The sequence below is a fragment of the Myxocyprinus asiaticus genome, chromosome 5 (assembly GCF_019703515.2).
Source record: "Myxocyprinus asiaticus isolate MX2 ecotype Aquarium Trade chromosome 5, UBuf_Myxa_2, whole genome shotgun sequence".
Classification (NCBI taxonomy): domain Eukaryota; kingdom Metazoa; phylum Chordata; class Actinopteri; order Cypriniformes; family Catostomidae; genus Myxocyprinus; species Myxocyprinus asiaticus.
The window spans coordinates 12,009,256-12,030,951 of record NC_059348.1 but is presented as its reverse complement, the minus strand read 5'-3'; the positions used below and the strand labels follow the sequence as shown (position 1 = coordinate 12,030,951).

General features: G+C 37.5%; 1 protein-coding gene across 1 annotated transcript; it reads right to left on the bottom strand.

Moving 5' to 3' along the window:
* Positions 1–1,614: 1,614 nt before the first annotated feature.
* LOC127440724 (uncharacterized) lies at positions 1,615–20,399 on the bottom strand. Its single transcript, XM_051697500.1, has 20 exons — positions 20,307–20,399; positions 18,992–19,910; positions 18,216–18,407; positions 15,988–16,393; positions 15,612–15,724; positions 15,499–15,524; positions 15,100–15,140; positions 14,896–14,940; positions 14,243–14,375; positions 13,993–14,152; positions 10,848–10,971; positions 5,657–5,691; positions 5,476–5,539; positions 3,634–3,668; positions 3,477–3,540; positions 3,063–3,143; positions 2,959–2,972; positions 2,762–2,795; positions 2,497–2,576; positions 1,615–2,329 (listed from the first exon to the last, which is right to left on the bottom strand). The coding sequence occupies exons 1-19, from the start codon at positions 20,313–20,315 to the stop codon at positions 2,504–2,506; spliced, it is 2,568 nt and encodes an 855-aa protein (XP_051553460.1). The 5' UTR covers positions 20,316–20,399; the 3' UTR covers positions 1,615–2,329; positions 2,497–2,503.
* Positions 20,400–21,696: the final 1,297 nt, after the last annotated feature.

Genomic DNA, 21,696 nt, shown 5'->3' with positions numbered 1-21,696 from the left:
AACCACAGTAACAAACAGGCATTGAAATGACCTGCGTTATTCCACAACACGTTCCCGGCTCATGACAGTGGGTAAAGCAAGAGGGCCGGCCATAGTCACACAGAGGTGTTTTCCTGGGCCCTCCTGAGATCAGAAACCATTTTTGCGACATGGCAGTTTTCTGGTAGCATGGGAGGTTACTCGAGGCATTGGCAATAGACTTCATGCTCTTCGACCACCTAGTGGTGTATGATGAAATGTGCCGATTCAACAAATATTTTTTCCAAGTTCACTGTGGCCATTCCCATGTGTGTTAGAGGCTACACCTGTAGCAACATTGCAAAAGCAGAAATGAAGAGTTCCCCTTCATTCACTGTAAGAACAATGATCAGAAATAAATGGCAGATAATGTAAAACAGCAAGTCTGTAGGTAGACTAATGCTCCTCCTAAAAGGTAGAATGGCATCTACTCATGAATATTGTTAGTGAAAGCCTGAATCAAAGAGCAAAAAGCTCTACTTGATGAAAGCAGCTTGATTCCTTGCTTCTTATTAAATACTCTACTCAAATCAATTCAACCCAATGTAATAAAAACAGTTCAGATTATTTGATGCACACACATACATACATACATGTTTAGGGTCACTTTTTTTTTTTCACATTTTAGAAAATTAGTAAAAGTCATCAAAACTATGGAATAATAGAAATGGAAATATGGGAATTATGTTGTGACTACAAAAAATCCAAAATAAATCAAAACTATGTTATATTTGAGCATCTTCAAAGTAGTCACCCCCTTCGCCTAGAATTTGCAGACATGTACTCTTGACATTTTCTCAACCAACTTCTTGAGGTATCACCCTGGGATGCTTTTTAAACAGTATTGAAGGAGTCCCATCTATGTTGGGCAATTATTGGCTGCTTTTCTTAACTGATCAGCCACAACATTAAAACCAAGTCATCCATTTCAAAAACTTTTTTTTTTTTTTTTAAATAAAATTTTAGTTTTGTAATTAAATAAAATATGGTGGCACAATTATATTTTTGTCTACAAATCTAATTTCAAACATTTAAGCATACGCCTTCAGATCAAAAGGTTTTTAAGATCATGAGAAACATTTCAGGCAAGTGACCCCAAACTTTTGAAAGGTAGTGTATATTATATATATATATATATACACACACATACACACACACACACACACACACACACACATATATATATATATATATACACACACACACACACACACACACACTCAATGATCAGCCACAACATTAAAACCACCTGCCTAATATTGTGTAGGTCCCTCTTGTGCCACCAAAACAGCACCAACCCGCATCACAGAATAGCATTCCGATCTGATATCCTTCTCACCACAATTGTACAGAGCAGTTATCCGAGTTACCGCAGACTTTGTCAATTCGAACCAGTCTGGCCATTCTCTGTTGACCTCTCATCAACAAGGCGTTTCCATATATATATATATATATATATAAAAAACTGTCGATTTTTTACATATAAGCCAATCTTACAGAAAATGCACTAAACTACATGCACCAAACAAGATGAAAATATGGAACCTGTATGTTGATAAAGGTAAAATGAACTTTATCTTAAGAGATAAACACCAGTTTGTGAGCATCAGTTTGATACAACCCTTCATAAAATACTCCAACAGTGTCCTCTGGTGGCTGAAAATTGGGTAAAAAATAACCCCTTGTCAGGCCTGCATTATATCATTGACATGGTAAAACGGTGTTTAGACATTATTAAGTCTCAAATCACCAGCAAGTCAGAATCACTGCTGTTTACTGATCATTTTATTGCATATTAACCTTCACCAGTCATGTTTTAAAGAATTAAAACACATGCAAATCAAACCACCAACTTCTTAAGTTCCCATACAATGACTCAAAAAAAGCAAAATTAGCTCATCCAAGGTGGATTTTAGAGACAATACAGATTTACTTTCAAGTCACTAAATGTTTTAAGTTTTACCATTTAATAATTCATAGAAAAAGTGCCTTATCCCGGTTTAATTTGAATTCTTTACCCATAGCTGGACTTGTCCGTCCTCAATCTACCCCTCCTTCCTCACAATGCAAACTTGGTTTTAAACTTGAAATTTCACCTTCATCAAAATGTCACAAAGTACTTTTTTTTTTTTTCTTAGCATCAGTGCATAAACTTTGCAAAACCAAGAGAATTATGTCCCCTGTATGTGCAAATTAAGTCTAATTTGACTCCTTTCAATAAAAAAAGTCAAGTGCTACATAGTTGCTTTTTAGTAACCACCTACTGAAGAACTGTTTGCTGTGAATTTCTCAGTAACAGAGGTCTGTTTCACTGTGGAGGAAAGAAACAATACTTGTGACACTTACAGATTTCTAAATTGAAAGACTTAAAACGCTAAAAGATTGTTATTTTACAGTCCTTTGCCTACAATGGGTTAAAATCATACACTTATTACCTTGATCAATCAGAATAAGTTAATGAAGCAGTAACACACATACCAAACACTCACAGAGAGTCAGCGTACAGCTCAGGCGGTGGCAGCAGATCAATGTCTGCAAACTGGAAGTCTTCTGCCTCTCTGTCATAAACACACAGGGATTATGAAGATGGGACATTATCACATATACAGCATGTTTTGTTTCTTTAAAAAAATTTAACCCGAATTACAGACAGAATGGAAAGTCTACATTGACATTTGCTTTGTAGTTCAAGGCTACATGTACTTTATAGGTTATAACATATTTCAATTTCTCATTTACTTACAAGTATGGGGGCTCATCCACAGCACTCAGAAAACCTATTAAACAGACAAACTAATGACAACCAGCTCATAAAACAATGCACTCCATGCAAAATCTTAATATTGATTAACAAGTAAACATTAAAATAATTCAGTTAAGCCTTATATGAGTGGACTGTAAGAAAGTGTTTAGAAGTGACGAGATATTAAGATCACTTACTTGGATCATCGGTGCTGCAGAAAAAATTAAGCACAAATTTGAATTAAACAGGACATGTTTAAAAATATAACTTTAAAAAATATATAGTTATGAAAACATTGTACTTCGGGAGAGACGATTCATTTTCTGTGATGTGTTCGTTTGTATTCTGGAAGAAGACAGCTAATTTCTGCAGAGCTTCGTGTCTGGCGTAAGCAAGAATATTTTCAACATTAATGTCTACTTCAAAACTTGTACAAACTCACTGGTGTTCATACTGGTGTTTAAAAAAAACCTCTTGCATGTATGTGTAGAGATAATTCACCCAAAATAAAATCTGTTATCATTTTATCACCCTCATGTTGTACTTTCACTGTAAGGAAACAAAAAAATGCAATGAAGATGAATGGTGAGGCTGTCGCTGTGTCTAACATCTGCTTTTGTGCACCACAGAAGTCAGTAATACGGCTTTGGAAAATATTGTGAATAAATAAATGACAGAATTTTCATTTTTGGGTAAACTATCCCTTTCAACTCACTGTGTGTGGACATCCTCGATACTGCCATCACTGACAGTATAATGAGCAGAGGAGTTACTGTAAACTGACAAAGGATATATAGAGAAAGTAATGATTAATCACCATTGCATGGTATAACATAAAATAGTAATTAAAAAAAGGGAAAGTACATACTTACACATGTCAGGCATAGACACAGCCCTGTTCTGACTCCTGTATAAAGACAAATGAAGATAAACACAAGTCAAGAACAGTGTAAACTGCAGATCAACAGGTCAAAAACGTACTAGTTCAACTTTAAAATCTAAAATAGCAAATGTAAATATCTAGTAATTATTAAAGCTGAAGTGTGTAGTTTCTGCAGCATTAGTTTCATCAAACGGAATAGAGCGCAACTTTGACCGCCCACATTTTCCAGAAGTATTTTCAATCTAAACAAATATTAATTTAAGCTGATTAAAAGTACATAAACAATATATTTTAAGTTTATTACCAAATGTTCAGACATTTACAAATAAATAAGTAGTTTGTTTATTTTTTTTTGCACTTCACTTCAGGATCATGGGTAATGTTGGTAGAAATTCCACTATTAAACATGATTTTTTTTTTTAAAACTGAAGTTAAAATAACGCAGACCAATGGCTTCAACAGAAGCATATACACCATTGATTAACAACCTTGGAGCTCATGGTAAGTCTGTCTTTAAAAGGTTTATAAGTTATAGTTAATAATAAATTCCCCTCTGAAGAAAATGAATGAGGTTTTTACTTCTGGAACCAGACATATATTCAGAATACTTTTAAGTATGCCATTGGTCAACAAAACAAACAGTCCAGCAAAACGCACACCACTGGTTGAGCCAATGTTGCTCTGTCGGGCCGGTTGGGATGTTCAAATAAGAGAAAATGTTTTTAATGGGGACAAAGAAGTTTTCTGGAAAATTAACCAACAAATGGGTTACTTATAGATGTCTCTGCATATTCAGCTGGGATAGGAGAAAGTATTTAACATCACAAAAATTACATCAGCTTTAAAGGAATAGTTTACACAAAAATGAACATTCATCATTTACTCACCCTTATGCCATTCCAGATGTGTATGACTTCTTTATCTGCTGTACACAAATTAAGATTTTTAGAAAAATATCTCAGCTCTTTTGGTCCATACAATGCAAGCGAATGGGTGCCAACATTTTGATGCTCCAAAAATCACATAAGTCAGCATAAAAGTAATCCATAAGACTCCAGTGGTTAAATCAATATCTTCAGCAGTATGATAGGTGTGGATGAGAAACAGATAGCTTTCACATTCTTCTTCTTGTGTTTTTAGTGACTCAAATTCTTCATGCATATCGCCCCCTACTGGGCAGGGAGAAGAATATATAGCAAAAAAGGACTTCAATATTGATCTTTTTCTCACCCACACCTGTCATATCACTTCTGAAGATATGGATTACAACACTGGAGTCTTATGGATTACTTTTATGATACCTTTATGTACTTTTTGAAGCATCAAAACGTTGGCACCCATTCACTTGCACTATATGGACTTATAGAACTGAGATATTCTTCTAAAAATCTTCATTTGTGTTCCGCAGAAGAAAGTCATACACATCTGGGATGGCATAAGGGAGAGTGAATCATGAGAGAATTTTCATTTTTGGGTGAACTATCCCTTTAACAAAATGTATTTATTTATTTTTTTAAATATTGGTGTCTATTACTTTTGCCGTGGTTTCATAAAAACAATCAGCCACTCAAGACTTGGCATCGCACCTTATGACATCCCTTAAAGAATAGTTGTAAAGTCACTGTGGCTTATAGCTTTTATAAAATATCCTCAAGATTCCAACATCAACCTGTAAAACTGCTGCAGTAGAATCTCAACCTTCACAATACTACTAGGTGTAATACATGGCTTTGCAATATTAACACAATTCTGTTTTTGTGCATAATCTTTGTGAAATATCTCCGAGTTGATCATCCAACACAAATCGAATCAGAGCTATTGTCAAACTCACAAATTGTCAGCAGATGGCGACAATGTTTCTTCATCACATGTCCATTCCTCACTGTCATCGGTGACTGAAAGCCAAAACAAGACACAAGGACAGGAAAAAAACATGTATACTATAACCTTACTGATAATATACTGAGATGCAACAAGTCATCTACAATAAATAAATAAAAATGTAAACTTACAGCTGCTTGTGAATATGGGATTCTGATGAGAGGACCTACAAAAGGGAAAATATTTTTAAAAAACACCTGCGTAACACTGTTGTGGAAATCATGAGGTGATGAACAAAAAGATGAGATGACTCAGTGAGAGAGACTTCTGACTCAACCACTGGATTCAATTTTGAGTATGGTTTTAACAATGTAACCAGTCTGACAGAGCAGTTCCAAGCAATTTAAGATAGACGGGAAATGTTATTGATAAGTTTTAACGCTCTGGAACACAGACAGCTCTGGAAAAAATTAAGAGATCACTCCAAATTTTTCTTAAATCAGCATATCCACATGTATGGCAGCCATTCCATTCCAGTGTCTGTTGAATTCCAATACAAGCACACGTCATTCTACTTAATGAGGTACTGATTATGTGATCACCTGAACCAAATCTTATTTAACGTGGAAAAGTATAAAATCCACTGCTGTGATAATGCACGGCGAGGACAGTTCAAAACAGGCTCCTCGGGCAGGGCTGAAGTCGTGCAAAGCCAGAAAAAAAGCCCTTCATCAATGAGGAGCAAAGAAGAGCCAGGCTGAGGTTTACAAAAGACCATAAGGATTGGACCGCAGAGGACTGGAGTAAGGTTATCTTCTCTGATGAGTCCAATTTTCAGCTTTGCCCAACACCTGGTCATCTAATGGTTAGACAGAGACCTGGAGAGGCCTAAAAGCCACAGTGACTCGCACCCACTGTGAAATTTGGTTGAGGATCAGTGATAACCTGGGGGTGCTTCAGCAAGTCTGGAATCGGGCAGATTCATCTTTGTGAAGGACGCATGAATCAAGCCATGTACAAGGTTATCCTGGAAGAAAACTTGCTTCCTTCTGCTCTGACAATGTTCCCCAACTCTGAGGATTGTTTTTTCCAGCAGGACAATGGTCCATGCCACACAGCCAGATCAAGGTGTGGATGGAGGACCACTGGATCAAAATCCTGTCATGGCCAGCCCAATCTCCAGACCTGAACCCAATTGAAAACCTCTGGAATGTGATCAAGAGGAAGATGGATGGTCACAAGCCATCAAACAAAGCCAAGCTGAATTTTTTGTGCCAGGAGTGGCATAAAGTCACCCAACAACAATGTGAAAGACTGGTAGAGATCATGCAAAGACGCATGAAAGCTGTGATTGTAAATCAGGGTTATTCCGCCAAATATTGATTTCTGAACTTTTCCTAAATTAAAACATTAGTATTGTGTTGTTTAAAAATGAATATGAACTTGTTTTCTTTACATTATTCAAGGTCTGAAAACACCATCTTTTTTGACCAGTTGTCATTTTCTGCAAATAAATGCTCTGAATGACAATATTTTTATTTAGAATTTGGGAGAAATGTTGTCAGTACTTTATAGAATAAAACAAATGTTTCTCAAACACATACCTATAAATAATAAATCCAGAGAAACTGATAATTTAGCAGTGGTCTCTTAATTTTTCCCAGAGATGCATGTATAATATATATATACAGGTGCATCTCAATAAATTAGAATGTCATGGAAAAGTTCATTTATTTCAGTAATTCAACTCAAATTGTGAAACTCTATTAAATAAATTCAGTGCACACAGACTGAAGTAGTTTAAGTCTTTGGTTCTTTTAATTGTGATGATTTTGGCTCACATTTAACAAAAACCCACTAATTCACTCTCTCAACAAATTAGAATATGGTGACATGCCAATCAGCTAATCAACTCAAAACACCTGCAAAGGTTTCCTGAGCCTTCAAAATGGTCTCTCAGTTTGGTTCACTAGGCTACACAATCATGGGGAAGACTGCCGATCTGACAGTTGTCCAGAAGACAATCATTGACACCCTTCACAAGGAGGGTAAGCCACAAACATTCATTGCCAAAGAAGCTGGCTGTTCACAGAGTGCTGTATCCAAGCATGTTAACAGAAAGTTGAGTGGAAGGAAAAAGTGTGGAAGAAAAAGATGCACAACCAACCGAGAGAACCACAGCCTTGAGGATTGTCAAGCAAAATCGATTCAAGAATTTGGGTGAATTTCACAAGGATTGGACTGAGGCTGGGGTCAAGGCATCAAGAGCCACCACACACAGACGTGTCAAGGAATTTGGCTACAGTTGTCGTATTCCTCTTGTTAAGCCACTCCTGAACCACAGACAACGTCAGAGGCATCTTACCTGGGCTAAGGAGAAGAAGAACTGGACTGTTGCCCAGTGGTCCAAAGTCCTCTTTTCAGATGAGAGCAAGTTTTGTATTTCATTTGGAAACCAAGGTCCTAGAGTCTGGAGGAAGGGTGGAGAAGCTCATAGCCCAAGTTGCTTGAAGTCCAGTGTTAAGTTTCCACAGTCTGTGATGATTTGGGGTGCAATGTCATCTGCTGGTTTTGGTCCATTGTGTTTTTTGAAAACCAAAGTCACTGCACCCGTTTACCAAGAAATTTGAGCACTTCATGCTTCCTTCTGCTGACCAGCTTTTTAAAGATGCTGATTTCATTTTCCAGCAGGATTTGGCACCTGCCCACACTGCCAAAAGCACCAAAAGTTGGTTAAATGACCATGGTGTTGGTGTGCTTGACTGGCCAGCAAACTCACCAGACCTGAACCCCATAGAGAATCTATGGGGTATTGTCAAGAGGAAAATGAGAAACAAGAGACCTAAAAATGCAGATGAGCTGAAGGCCACTGTCAAAGAAACCTGGGCTTCCATACCACCTCAGCAGTACCACAAACTGATCACCTCCATGCCACGCCGAATTGAGGCAGTAATTAAAGCAAAAGGAGCCCCTACCAAGTATTGAGTACATATACAGTTCACTAAAAATGTTTTTTTTATTGGTCTTATGATGTATTCTAATTTGTTGAGATAGTGAATTGGTGGGTTTTTGTTCAATGTGAGCCAAAATCATCACAATTAAAAGAACCAAAGACTTAAACTACTTCAGTCTGTGTGCATTGAATTTATTTAATACACGAGTTTCACAATTTGAGTTGAATTACTGAAATAAATGAACTTTTCCACGACATTCTAATTTATTGAGATGCACCTGTGTATATATATATATATATATATATATATATATACACATACACACACACAAAGTTTGGAATAATGTACAGATTTTGCTGTTTCGGAAGAAAATTGGTACTTTAATTCACCAAAGTGACATTCAACTGATCACAAAGTATAGTCAGGACATTACTGATGTAAAAAAAACAGCATCATCACTATTTGAAAAGTCATTTGTTCAAATTTTGATAGGCCCCATTTCCAGCAGCCATCACTCCAACACCTTATCCTTGAGTAATCATGATAAATTGCTAATTTGGTACTAGAAAATCACTTGCCATTATATCAAACACTGTTGAAAGCTATTTGGCTCATTAAATGAAGTTTAACTTTGTCTTTGTGTTTGTTTTTGAGTTGCCACAGTATGCAATAGACTGGCATGTCTTAAGGTCAATATTAGGACAAAAAATGGCAAAAGAAAAAACAGCTTCCTCTAGAAACTCATCAATCATTGTTTTGAGGAATGAAGGCTATACAATGCTTGAAATTGCCAAAAAACTGAAGATTTCATACTGTAGTACACTACAGTCTTCAAAGACAAAAGGACAACTGGCTCTAACAAGGACAGAAAGAGATGTGGAAGGCCAGATGTGCAACTAAACAAGAGGATAAGTACATCAGAGTCTCTAGTTTGAGAAATAGACACCTCACATGTCCTCAGCTGACAGCTTCATTGAATTCTACCTGCTCAACACCAGTTTCATGTACAAAAGTAAAGAGAAGACTCAGGGGTGCAGGCCTTATGGGAAGAATTGCAAAGAAAAAGCCACTTTTGAAACAGAAAAACAAAAAGAAAAAGGTTAGAGTGGGCAAAGAAACACAGACATTGGACAACAGATAATTGGAAAAGAGTGTTATGGATCTTAACCACATTGAGCTTTTGTGGGATCAGCTAGACTGTAAGGTGCGTGAGAAGTGCCCGAAAAGACAGCCACATCTATGGCAAGTGCTACAGAAAGCGTTGAGTGAAATGTCACCTGAGTATCTGGACAAACTGACAGCTAGAATAACAAGGATCTGCAAAGCTGTCATTGCTGCATGTGGATGATTTTTTGATGAGAAGATGTTTAAGTTAGGAATTTTTTCAAATTGTAATAGGACATTAATAACGTGAAAAATTACTGTCTATACACTGTGATCAGCTGAATGCTACTTTTGTGAATAAAAGTACCAATTTCTTTCCATAAGAGCAAAATCTGTACATTTTTCCAAACTTTTGCCGCCAGTGTGTGTGTGTGTGTATATATATTTATTTAGTAATTAGAATGTTTAAATTGGCTTGTAAAATACTTTTTTTTTAATGGGATGGTAAAACTTCTAAATGTTATTATAGTCTTAGTGTAAAGACTACACACAAATAATCTAAAAATCATTCAAATGTATTTTCGCTGACAAAAGTAGTTTATGAAGAATATAGATCTAATTGTAAGTATATGTACATTACACGTGTATTTGCATTCTAGGGAAGTAAAGTTAGCTGTGTTTTAAGGTTAACTACAGGAATACTAATGTGTATATTTCTTAGTCCTTAAAAGGTGCACTCAGTAATTTTTTCCTTTTAAAAAAGTTTAACTTTTAAAAGAGATGAATTGTAATTTTGCAATATGTAGGAAATCATGAGCACTAACAATAAAATGAAGACTCAGTCATATCAGTAACCTTATAAAAGATGTTTTATTCTACATGGAGAGGGTCCGCACATGGGGGCTGCCATGTTAGAATTACTGTACATGACCAGCTGAATACTACTGGCTTAATCTCATTAGCCATCCTGTTATTTGACACTTTCACTCATTGATTAATGTAATCATGACTGACTGAAAATACTAAATTTCTACAATGACATCTGAAACTGAAAACTATAGATTTTAAATGTTGCTGCATCCACACCACTAGGTGTCAGTGTAAGTCAAAGATACAGACAAAAGTAATTGAGTGCACCTTTAAATTTGCACTTTCAGAAATTATAAATTTACTCAATGCAAAAAAAAAAAAAAAAAAAACATTAGTTATACTGTTCTGATTTGATCAAAGGTGGTACTTGACCTGAAAATCATACTCATAATTCACTATGTCATTTTTGTTTTAGGTATGAGTGTGTTTGTTGATAGTTCCTCTCTCTCCGCACCTGCTACTGAAGCTGATGTTATCTCCATCAGTTTGACCTCGTCCGGCAGCCTGCGATACCCTCTTTCCGAGCTCCAGCATCTCTTTAATGTTCAACTCCACATTCATCACAGATATGTAGCCATCTATATAAACCATCAAAAAACAATGACATGATCAAGTCAGTTACCTGCATCAGTGAGAAAAGCAAAGCAGTGGTGAACAGGAACAAGTTTACAAAAGTATGCAAGTATACATATACAGTGCAGCATTGTGCACCATTCAGCTGATGCTCAGTAAGTTTATATGTGCAGTTACAGTTGAGCTACAGTGGGTTTTTGCATAGTTGAGCTAGTCTTCATTTGTCTGTCCAAGTATACATGGCACAATGCATAACCAAATAATATGCCTTTACCTTGATTGTGCTGCATTCTACTTTCAGGTTAAATACAATATCACGTCACCTGTGTCTTTTAGATTGTGCGCACAGCGACAAGTCCAGTTGTGGTCTGATTAATGTGTATGCATGCTGGACAAAGCCGAGCTACAAGCATATTATCTATGTCTGATAGTCAGACTTCGTAAAATTTGGACTGTTATGATTTCAGTCAAATTCAAACATTTACATTTTATAAAAAGCCAATTGCTGTTTTAGTCTGACTGAAAACGTGTATGAGAGTGCATGTAAACTTACAGATTATTTCTAAAATTCTCATCTCACTTACTGTATCAGTACAGAAAACCTACACAGAATAATGGAAAATAGAAATTCCTGATAAATATTATTAGTACATTTGTTTGGTTATAGCTCAATATACTATGAAACAATACATTCAAATTTAAAAAAAAATGTATGTCAATATCAAGTTATCTGAAAACAATGCGATTAATATACACTGGTGACCAAAAGTTTGGAATAATGTACAGATTTTGCTGCTTTGGAAGGAAATTGGTACTTTAATTCACCAAAGTGGCATTCAACTGATCACAAAGTATAGTCAGGACATTACTGATATAAAAAAACAGCACCATCACTATTTGAGAAAAGTTACTTTTGATCAAATCTAGACAGGCCCCATTTCCATCAGCCATCACTCCAACACCTTATCCTTGAGTAATCATGCTAAATTGCTAATTTGGTACTAGAAAATCACTTGCCATTATATCAAACACAGTTGAAAGCTATTTGGTTCGTTAAATGAAGCTTAACATTGTCTTTTTGTTTTTGAGTTGCCACAGTATGCAATAGACTGGCATGTCTTAAGGTCAATATTAGGTCAAAAATGGCAAAAAAGAAACAGCTTTCTCTAGAAACTCATCAGTCAATCATTGTTTTGAGGAATGAAGGCTATACAATGCTTGAAATTGCCAAAAAACTGAAGATTTCATACTGTAGTACACTACAGTCTTCAAAGACAAAAGGACAACTGGCTCTAACCAGGATAGAAAGAGATGTGGAAGGCCAGATGTACAACTAAACAAGAGGATAAGTACAGAGTCTCTAGTTTGAGAAATAGACGCCTCACATGTCCTCAGCTGACAGCTTCATTGAATTCTACCCACTCAACACCAGTTTCATGTACAAAAGTAAAGAGAAGACTCAGGGGTGCAGGCCTTATGGGAAGAATTGCAAAGAAAAAGCCACTTTTGAAACAGAAAAACAAAAAGAAAAGGTTAGAGTGGGCAAAGAAACAGACATTGGACAGCAGAAAATGGGAAAAGAGTGTTATGGATCTTAACCCCATTGAGCTTTTGTGGGATCAGCTAGACTGTAAGGTGTGTGAGAAGTGCCCGACAAGACAGCCACATCTATGGCGAGTGCTACAGGAAGCATGGGGTGAAATGTCACCTGAGTATCTGGACAAACTGACAGCTAGAATAACAAGGATCTGCAAAGCTGTCATTGTTGCACATGGAGGATTTTTTGATGAGAACACTTTGAAGTAGTTTAAGAAGTTCTGAACATTTTTTTCAAATTGTAATAATAATTTTTCACATTATTAATGTCCTGTCTATACATTGTGATCAGTTGAATGCCACTTTGGTGAATTAAAGTACCAATTTCTTTCCATAAGAGCAAAATCTGTACATTATTCCAAACTTTTGGCAACAACTGTATCTTTGTCTGTTAATGGTTTTACAAGCATTGAAATTAGTATAGAGAAATGTCTAATCAGTTGAGATTTTTTTTTTTTTAATTCTACATCAGGGAATAAACAGGTATAGTCAAAAATTATGTAAATATGTTTTGTCACAAAACGTGTGTTAGACTATGGAAATTGCTCTGTTGTGCAACTGAATTTATTTGGATTGCAATTCAGTGAACTCCTCTTCCTGTGATTCAAATAAATTTCAAATTGACCTTCGGTAGGGTGAGGCTTATTAAATTCCAATTCCAACTCTGATATTCAGAATTTTGCCCAACCCTGATCCAGCAGCGACATAAAGACATGCCGTTTCTGCTATAGTTGCTATTTGTTACCCAAAAGCTGCCTTTTCACTGCATCTGACAAACAACAGATGATATGTCATTTATATCTGCAAATGTTAAACCTTAATATTGAAATCATATTTATGTATTTAGTTTCTCCCCAGTCACTGAATGATTTTTTTTTTTCCTTTTCTCCCCAATTTGGTATGCCCAATTCCCAATGAGCTCCAATTCCTCGTGGTGGCGTAGTGACTCGCCTCAATCCAGGTGGCGTAGGACGTATCTCAGTTGCCTCCGCATCTGAGACAGTCAATCTGTGCATCTTATGACTTGCCTTGAGCGCATTACTGCGGAGACCTAGCGCATGTGGAGGCTCACGCTATTCTCCGCGGCATCCACGCACAACTCACCCTGCACCCCACCGAGAGCGAGAACCACATTATAGCGACCACGAGGAGGTTAACCCAACTTGACTATCCACCTCAGAAAGCAATCTCATAAAACCAACAACCTTACAAACTTTCTTCAAAGCTTCATTTTCAATATTTAATCTGGGACTGGGAGCTCCAACATCACGTTTCGCCACTGTGGCCAAATGGAAAGTTCATCACAAGTGCCAATAGAGGGCGAGATGCAACAGTTGTTGCAGCTTAAACTTTTTAAATCACCTTTGATACATAAAATAAATACAGAACAGGAGGTTAGTTCCTCTGAATTTCAAGCAGAAATTTCTCACATTTGTTGTTGGCATCCCTGGCAAGCCATTTGCCTTTGGGGCAGTTGATGGTTCGTATGATACTAATGACGTCTCCGCTCTTGACGGGCAGGTCGTGTTTGCGGAGTTTGCTGGCCACCAGCACTCTGGCGTGATACATGGGCTCCTCCAGTCCAGTGATCTATGGAGATGAGAAACATGTCAGAGCTCCATAACCAGGACCTACACAACTTAAGTGGGTCTTAAGTGTACTGTATGTGACTTCACACACTTTAAATTTCTTTTGCATCTCATTTCTCTTTTTCTCCTTCTCTTTCTGTTCTTTCTTCTCTCTCTCCAGACGGTGTTTCTCTTTCTTTTTCTGCTCTTTCTCATCGTGGAGATCAGGGCTCTGCTGCTCCTTTCTAAAAAAATAAATAAATAATCGAGAGAGATTGCAGGTCGGTTTTGGAGGTTCTCCACAGACAAATATATTTAAGTGTGATGTATCAAAGCCAGTGCAGTGTATATACTGAAAGATAGAAGGGTAAATCTCACCAAAATGGCATTTTTCATCCCAAAATCAAAACCAATAAATTATAGTTTGCACAATAAAATGAAGCATATTTTAGTACTTTTTTTTTGGTATTGTGAAATTTTCAAAACAAATAAAGCACATTTCCCCATCAGTTCTCATTCCTATAATGTGCCCAGATGTTTTACTTTTGAGTTTGTTTGTAATACTTATTCTTCTTCTTAATGGTGATTCTCATTAATCTAATCCATGAAAATCTTCCTGTCTGGACACAAAGATTTTCAATTACATTTTTTTAAAATAAATGACTACCATCAATTTTTCCCTTCGCACTATGGTAATAAGAATGAGCCTTTTGTCCACGCTACAGTACAGTAAAGTTGGCCTAAGTGAACAAAACCGATAGATACCTGTCATGCTGTGTCTGCCCATTTTGATCTTCAGTCACACTAGACCTTTAAAGCAAAATAGTGGAAATGGACTTTAAAAGCAAATCTTAACTATAAAAATAATATAAGTTTTAATATGAACTTTTTTCTAAAACTGCAATGCGTCTGAAAACGTATTGTTACTTCACAAATAATAAGTTCCCAGTAAAACAAATGCAAACAAACCATTGAGTGACGTGCCATATATGCCTCCGTGTCTCTTCTTTCTGTCAAAAATAAATCAATAAAACTAAGAATCTGAAATTAATATAAATTGGAGTATTGTTCATGCAGGCTTCAGACAGAGTAGGGAGATTAAACTTGATCAAGTCCATGAGCAAGATGGAAGATGGAATAAATTTTGAAAGTGTAATTCTGTATGAAGGACATAGTATTATAATGTATCATAATGCTGGAATTATGATTGCTTATAAATCATTCTGAAGGGGAAAAAAAACAGACATTGATGTATCAGAAATATAATTACAATCGATCAAGAATTAGAATTACTCCATAAGACATGATGTGGGTTTTGATTTCTGGATCTACAAAATCTCCCCAATAAGTAAAATAATTGTTACTGACCACATGGCTGCTATCAACATATGGATCTGAAAAACATACATAAATAGTATGTTACCACTAATTAATTAATTAACTTTCTGCAACTGTAACTGCACTACTAGTGTACTACTCACTTTTTGGAGGTCCTTTGCGTTTCTTGGAGTTTTGGGAAAAAGGGAATTTGGGGACTGTTTCCACATCCTCATAGACATTGTCACAGCTCTCATGTAAATGTCCTGGCTGAGAACTGAGGGACAAAATGGAAAGAAATATGAATGAGGATGAGAAACTGCACAAGTTTTACTTTGACTAATGCAGAAAAAAATGTATGCATGATGTATACAATTATAAAGAGAATAAAAAAATCTGAGGTTAAAACTTAAAATAATTTTTAAGTGCAACATATTTTGCTAAATCTATTTCTGAAATGGTCCATAAATAAATGATTATTACAGTTTCTTGCAATAGTGATTTGACCACATAGTGAGACAAATGAACATCTTAATTTACGTTGGTTCAGATGGAAGTTGGTGTTCAGTGCTCAAGTTGAAAGCAGTGTGTGATCCATTCATTTGGACTTCAGAGGTCACTGGTTCTGGAGGAACGACTGACTGTAGGGACGTCATAATCTCTACACTTCTCGACGACTCTACAGATCCAGCGAGACCCTCTTTTGACCGTATGACCACAGCCTGAAAGTCCAAACTACTGTCTTCATCTGGCACAGGAAATGGAGGCAAGGAGTCAGACTCAGGAAATTCAGTCGCCTCTAATTCCAGGGCTGCTATATTTATGGCGCTGCTGACTGTGTCTCCTGGTACAGGAATGTCAAAATCTGGAAATTCAGGGGGCGGCACAGTTGTATTCTGAAGTGGTGCATTACTGACAGCAAAAATCTCAGACTCCGGTACAAATTCTGAAACAATACAATCAAATCGATTATTAAACAACAAATCTTTAAATATGAACACAATTTAATTTTGGTTCCTTGCATGGGTGGGTCTAAATGGGGGCTATGGGGGGGACTGCCCCCTAAGATTTTACTTGTGTTCCTCCAGAAACATCTGACACCCCCCACCCCACCGGTCCAATGAGACAACCACTTGCCCAATCAACAGCATTTGTGGCTTTATGTTGATTACCACAATTTATTTCTTCTTGTCCCTCTTTTTCTTTTAAAAAAAAAATAAAAATCTGGGTTACAGTGAGGCACTTACAATAGACTTGAATGGGTCCAATCCGTAAACATTAAAATACTCACCGTTTCAAAAGTATAGGTAACATATAAAGGACGGGCAAGGAGGCGGAGGGAACCAGCTAAACAGTAAACAAAGTTTAATGGTAAACTTAAAACCAACATAAACAAACGTGCAGCGCAGCCATGTGTCTCTCTCTCTCTCTCGAACAGGCGCCTCCGGCCGCCCCTTTATCTTGCTCTCCCACTGATCAGCTGATTCATCACCGGCAGTGCTTCGTCACGGCCACGCCCTCCTCCTCGTCACACTCCTCCCCTGCCCGATTCAGGCCGGGGTGACACCGGTCTGACTAACTCCACCCCCCATCTGTAGCCCAGCCCGCTTCCTGTGAACCTGGGGGGAGAGACGAGGGGAGGCGTAAAGGGGAAGGAAAGGGTGAGCGGAGATATACAGACAGAGACAGAGAGAGAGAGAGAGAGAGAGAGAACTTGCTCGCCGGCTCCCAGACGCGCTGTCCCCTTGTCTTCAACCGCTCCTCCGCCCTCTGGTGGACGCCAGCTCATGCCTCCCCTGGCAGACGGCAGGGAGTCTTCTGGCCCCTGGCGGACGGAACCGCTCCTCCCCTTCTCGGCAGAGGGCCGTGGTTCCTCCGGTTCTCGGCGGCTGGTAGCGACCCCTCCGTCCCCAGGCAGATGGCTGCGGCTGCTCCCCTGGTGGATGACAGCGGCGAGGACTCCACGACAGTGCATCCCTCCTCCCTCCCGGGTCTCGGCACCACAGTAACACATAAAGGACAAGCCAGGAGGAGGCAGAAACTGGTTGAACAGTAAACAAAGTTTAATGATAAACTTAAACCAACATAAATGTGTAGCGTGGCCACGTGCATCTCTCTCTCTCGAACCGGCACCTCCGGCCACAACTTTATCTCGCTGTCCCGCTGATCAGCTGATTCAGCGCCGGCCACACCCTCCTCACCATCACATATAGCCACAAGACATAAACAATATATGTGTTAACATGATTTTAATGTGATAAAATAACTTACTAATCTTCTCTGTGTAAAGTTATAGACAATTTTACAACGTTGTTGCCATGATGACACTAAACTCTAAAACGACCTTGAAAACGATGATTTAAACAACATTACTGCTCAAATAATACATGAGTTTTAACAGAAGAATTCATGCAAGTGCTTTTACAAAATTATAAACTCCACAGTTCGGCTTTCAAACCCATCAAAACTTAGCCCCACCCACTTCCATTGTAAGTGCCACACTATAACCTACATTTTTGCTTTTTCTAAAAAAAAAAGGAGGGACAAGTCGATTATTTTTTGTGGTTAACAACATTATGCCACAAATACTGTCGATTGAGCTTAACTTGTATTGAACCCAAAACATTCATTTAATAACTTGTCAATAAAAAGGTCACCTGTCTCAATTCTGAATACAGGTTATAAAGTAAACTGCTATTGTGTGCGAAAATGTCAAGTAACAAATCAGAAAAAATATAAATGAGGCAGGTGAATGAACTTCTACCAACCAACAGGAAGTGTTTCACTTGAATCAATGACATGGGCTCGAGTTTTATATCTGCTGAGATCCACAAGTGGAGGTCGATTGGGTTTTATGGGCTGAGGCCCCAAGGATGTGAGGTCAGGAAGAGGTTTGCGTGCTCGAGAACATTCCCTTTCAGGCTGCGTGACTCCATTTAGCTCCATACCAATGATAGCACCTGAAAGCAAGTAGAAAAACACACCATTCAAAAGTTTGGACACACTTGACTAAATGAATGTTTCTCAAGACCTCAAAATGCTTTGATGGTGCAAGTTAGTTTGATATTCAAATGTAAATTGCATCTACATATGAATATTTTAATATATAATATATTAATATGAAATGGATGGAGTTGATAGAGAAGGAAGTCAACAAGTGTCCAGTTCTCCTTCAGTACTGTATAAAAGCATCTTAGGATGCACCTCAATGTTGTTTGAGAGAATGAACAGTGTGTAGAGCTGCAATATATAGACAAATACTACTTTGAAGAGGCTAAAATATAAGAGCTTCAATGACTTCACTATTATTTTAAAATGTGGAAAATTGTATAAATCGAGAAAGTGTAGAAGTGTCCAAACTTTTGGCTGGTAGTGCACATCAAAATCACAGCTGCTTTTAAGAAATACATGGCTAATTTCTACAATCAGGAAAAATGTCTTTAAGTACATTTGCAATCAATATAAAGCTAGATGAAATAGAAAAGGTTCATATATGTATCCACGATTAAGATTAAACGAGACCTTCAAGTTCTTCGAAACTTACTGCGTGATGCTCCATTGATCTTCAATGGAGAAGTGGAGGCATAGACAGGTACACCATAGATGGAATATCCTGGCTGGAAAGGTAACACTGTCTCTGGGTTCTCAGATTCAGTAGAAGATGGAGGACTCTCAGAGGGTACTATAAACTTACTATAGTAGAACCCCTTTGGTCGACCACACATCAGCAGGTTCTTGTGGGAAAGCTTCCTCTTGGCTTTCTCGAGTGTGCTCAGGACGTGCTGGTCAAAGAACTGCGTAACACTACCAGGAGATGAATCCGTCAGCGATTCGCTTGGAGAAGATGAAGATGGATGCTCTGGACTGTGACTCGACGATCCAGGATCTGATACCCTAGCCTGGTGGATCTCTCCAGCTTCTGTATTCACAGCCTTTATGGTGGATTCTACTCCCTGAAAGTTACTGCGTTTCATATGCTCTCCACCATTTCTTCCAATCTCTTTGCTAAACATTGAAATGATGGTAGGTTTGAATGGTGCAGGCATGGGTTTCTTGATGCACTTGAGAGGTGAGGTGATTCCCTTTGACGAAGAAGTAGCAGAATCATGCTTTAGCTCATTTGAAAATGGCAACACGAGTGGCAGATGCCGGACTTTAAGCGACTGCCGGTTCCCCCCATCTCCAGATCGATGGAGTTCATGAGTTGTGTAAGGAAAGCTGGGGAACGAAACAGGGTGTTTTCCTAAGGGTGCTTTCTGGTCTTCTCCATTTCTGAAAATGACATGAGCAAGACTAGGGGTCTTGGTGTCCACAGCTGAGCTGGAGCTCATGGTGGACAATGGACCAGAGCGGCCTTCAGATGCTGTTGGGGGGCGTTTGGGTTTCTCAGGAACCAATGGTCGGTTTCTTGCTTGGATCTCCTCTTGGAACTTTGCCCTAATGGATTTGAAGTTGGAGACTTCCTATAGCCAAAATAAAAAGGTCAATAATAACAGATTGATCAAACAATTGACCCATTAAAATATATATATATATATATATATATATATATATATATATATATATATATATATATATACACACATACACATACACACACACACATTTAAACTTCCACAATTTGATTCATGCATCTAGTAGACAAACACATTGGTTAGATGAATATAGATAAATATGAATACAATAATTTAGATAACTATAACAACATAAACAAAGCATGCGTTTGTGATGAAACGGAACGTGGGTTACATCAAAACAACCAAACATTCCACTGAAATTCATCCATCCATTTGGCATGACACCAACAAGGCGTTTTTTCAGTAGTTTGTTAGTTATTTCTCACAAAACAATTTCCTTACCTGTTCCATTGCTGTTTTATCACTTTAAATATTGCATAATACGAAGTTTTCCGAGGAACTCTAACAACGCGTTCAGTCAATTTTGTATCAATTACATGGAGTGATTGACTCATAAATATGTTGCGTGTCGTTCCCTCAGATGTCTTTTCTGAGTGGCTGAAACGCAGACACGGGCACGTGAGTGCTGGTCAGCTGGCGAATTAACAAGGCTTGCCTCATGAATATTAATTTAGTTTCGTGAGGTCCGCCCAGTGATCCGACATGACTTGCTGGAAAACAGGCGACGGTGAAGTGAGTGCTGTGGCGAAGGCGTGGCTCATGAAAATTAATTACGTTTCGTGAAAAAACGTTGTGGTCTATTACGTTAAGTAGTAGTCCTTAATTAGCAACTTGACAGCAATTTATGTTGGCTTCAAATGTTACTACTGAGGTATGACTGTGTGTAATTTATGCTGTTAAATCGTTGTCTTTAAGTAACATTAAACCCAGTCCTAATCTAAAAAGCGCTATTCTGAAAACCCGTGGAGGAACCCATGACAAATTAACTTCCCGTGTTGGCCTACAAATTTAAGTCATGACTGAGAATAAAAAAATAAAATAATAATTAAACACACACACACACACACACACACACACACACACACACATATATATATATATATATATATATATATATATATATATATTCACACATTCACGCTCGAAAAATCACAGTTAACATTATATTTATTGGCAAAATAAATATAATAGGCATAAATACATGTAGTGTCATGCCTGTTACCACACCATATTTTGTCTCTTAAGGGATAATGCATACCCCATGTTAACATGTTAGCAGTAATCTAAAAGAGTAATCTAAATGGCATTTTCTAACCCTCTGGCTTTTGTTTGTAAATGTTGCTGATTTTGGAATATACCATTCATACTGTTGCATATAACTCACAGGACCTGAACAGTGTAAAAGACTTCATTAAAAAAAGTGGGACGAGAGACTGTGTCCAGAAGAGGGCGAGTGTGAGCCTCAAGACCACTGTTGGGATATGTTTGCATGTGGGCCCAATGGTAAATATGTCTGCCTGCATTTCTGTCCATACGTTTGTGTGTTTCAGGGTTTTTTTATTTTAATATTTGAATTTTATTGTTTAGTTTTAATTTTAATTTTGTTTTTAAATGGCCGTTTTCATTAGATTTCATAAAGGTTTTTTTTACATGTATTTTTTGTCAGGGTTTTTATATTTTTCCATTATATTCAATTTTTATTGTAGTTGTATTTCAACTATAATAAAACGTACAATATGATAATAATAATAAAAAAATGTAGTATTTCAGAGCTGCCAAAATATGTTTAACGGCGATAAATGTCTCATGACTATCTAGTGTCACATCAAGT

Excerpts from the sequence above, each read along its gene's own strand:
- LOC127440724 (XM_051697500.1), bottom strand. Across the intron at positions 15,525-15,611 it reads ACGCAAAGGACCTCCAAAAA|ATCCATATGTTGATAGCAGC; the intron begins GTGAGTAGTACA and ends TATGTTTTTCAG. Across the intron at positions 15,141-15,498 it reads ATGTTGATAGCAGCCATGTG|AAAGAAGAGACACGGAGGCA; the intron begins GTCAGTAACAAT and ends TATTTTTGACAG.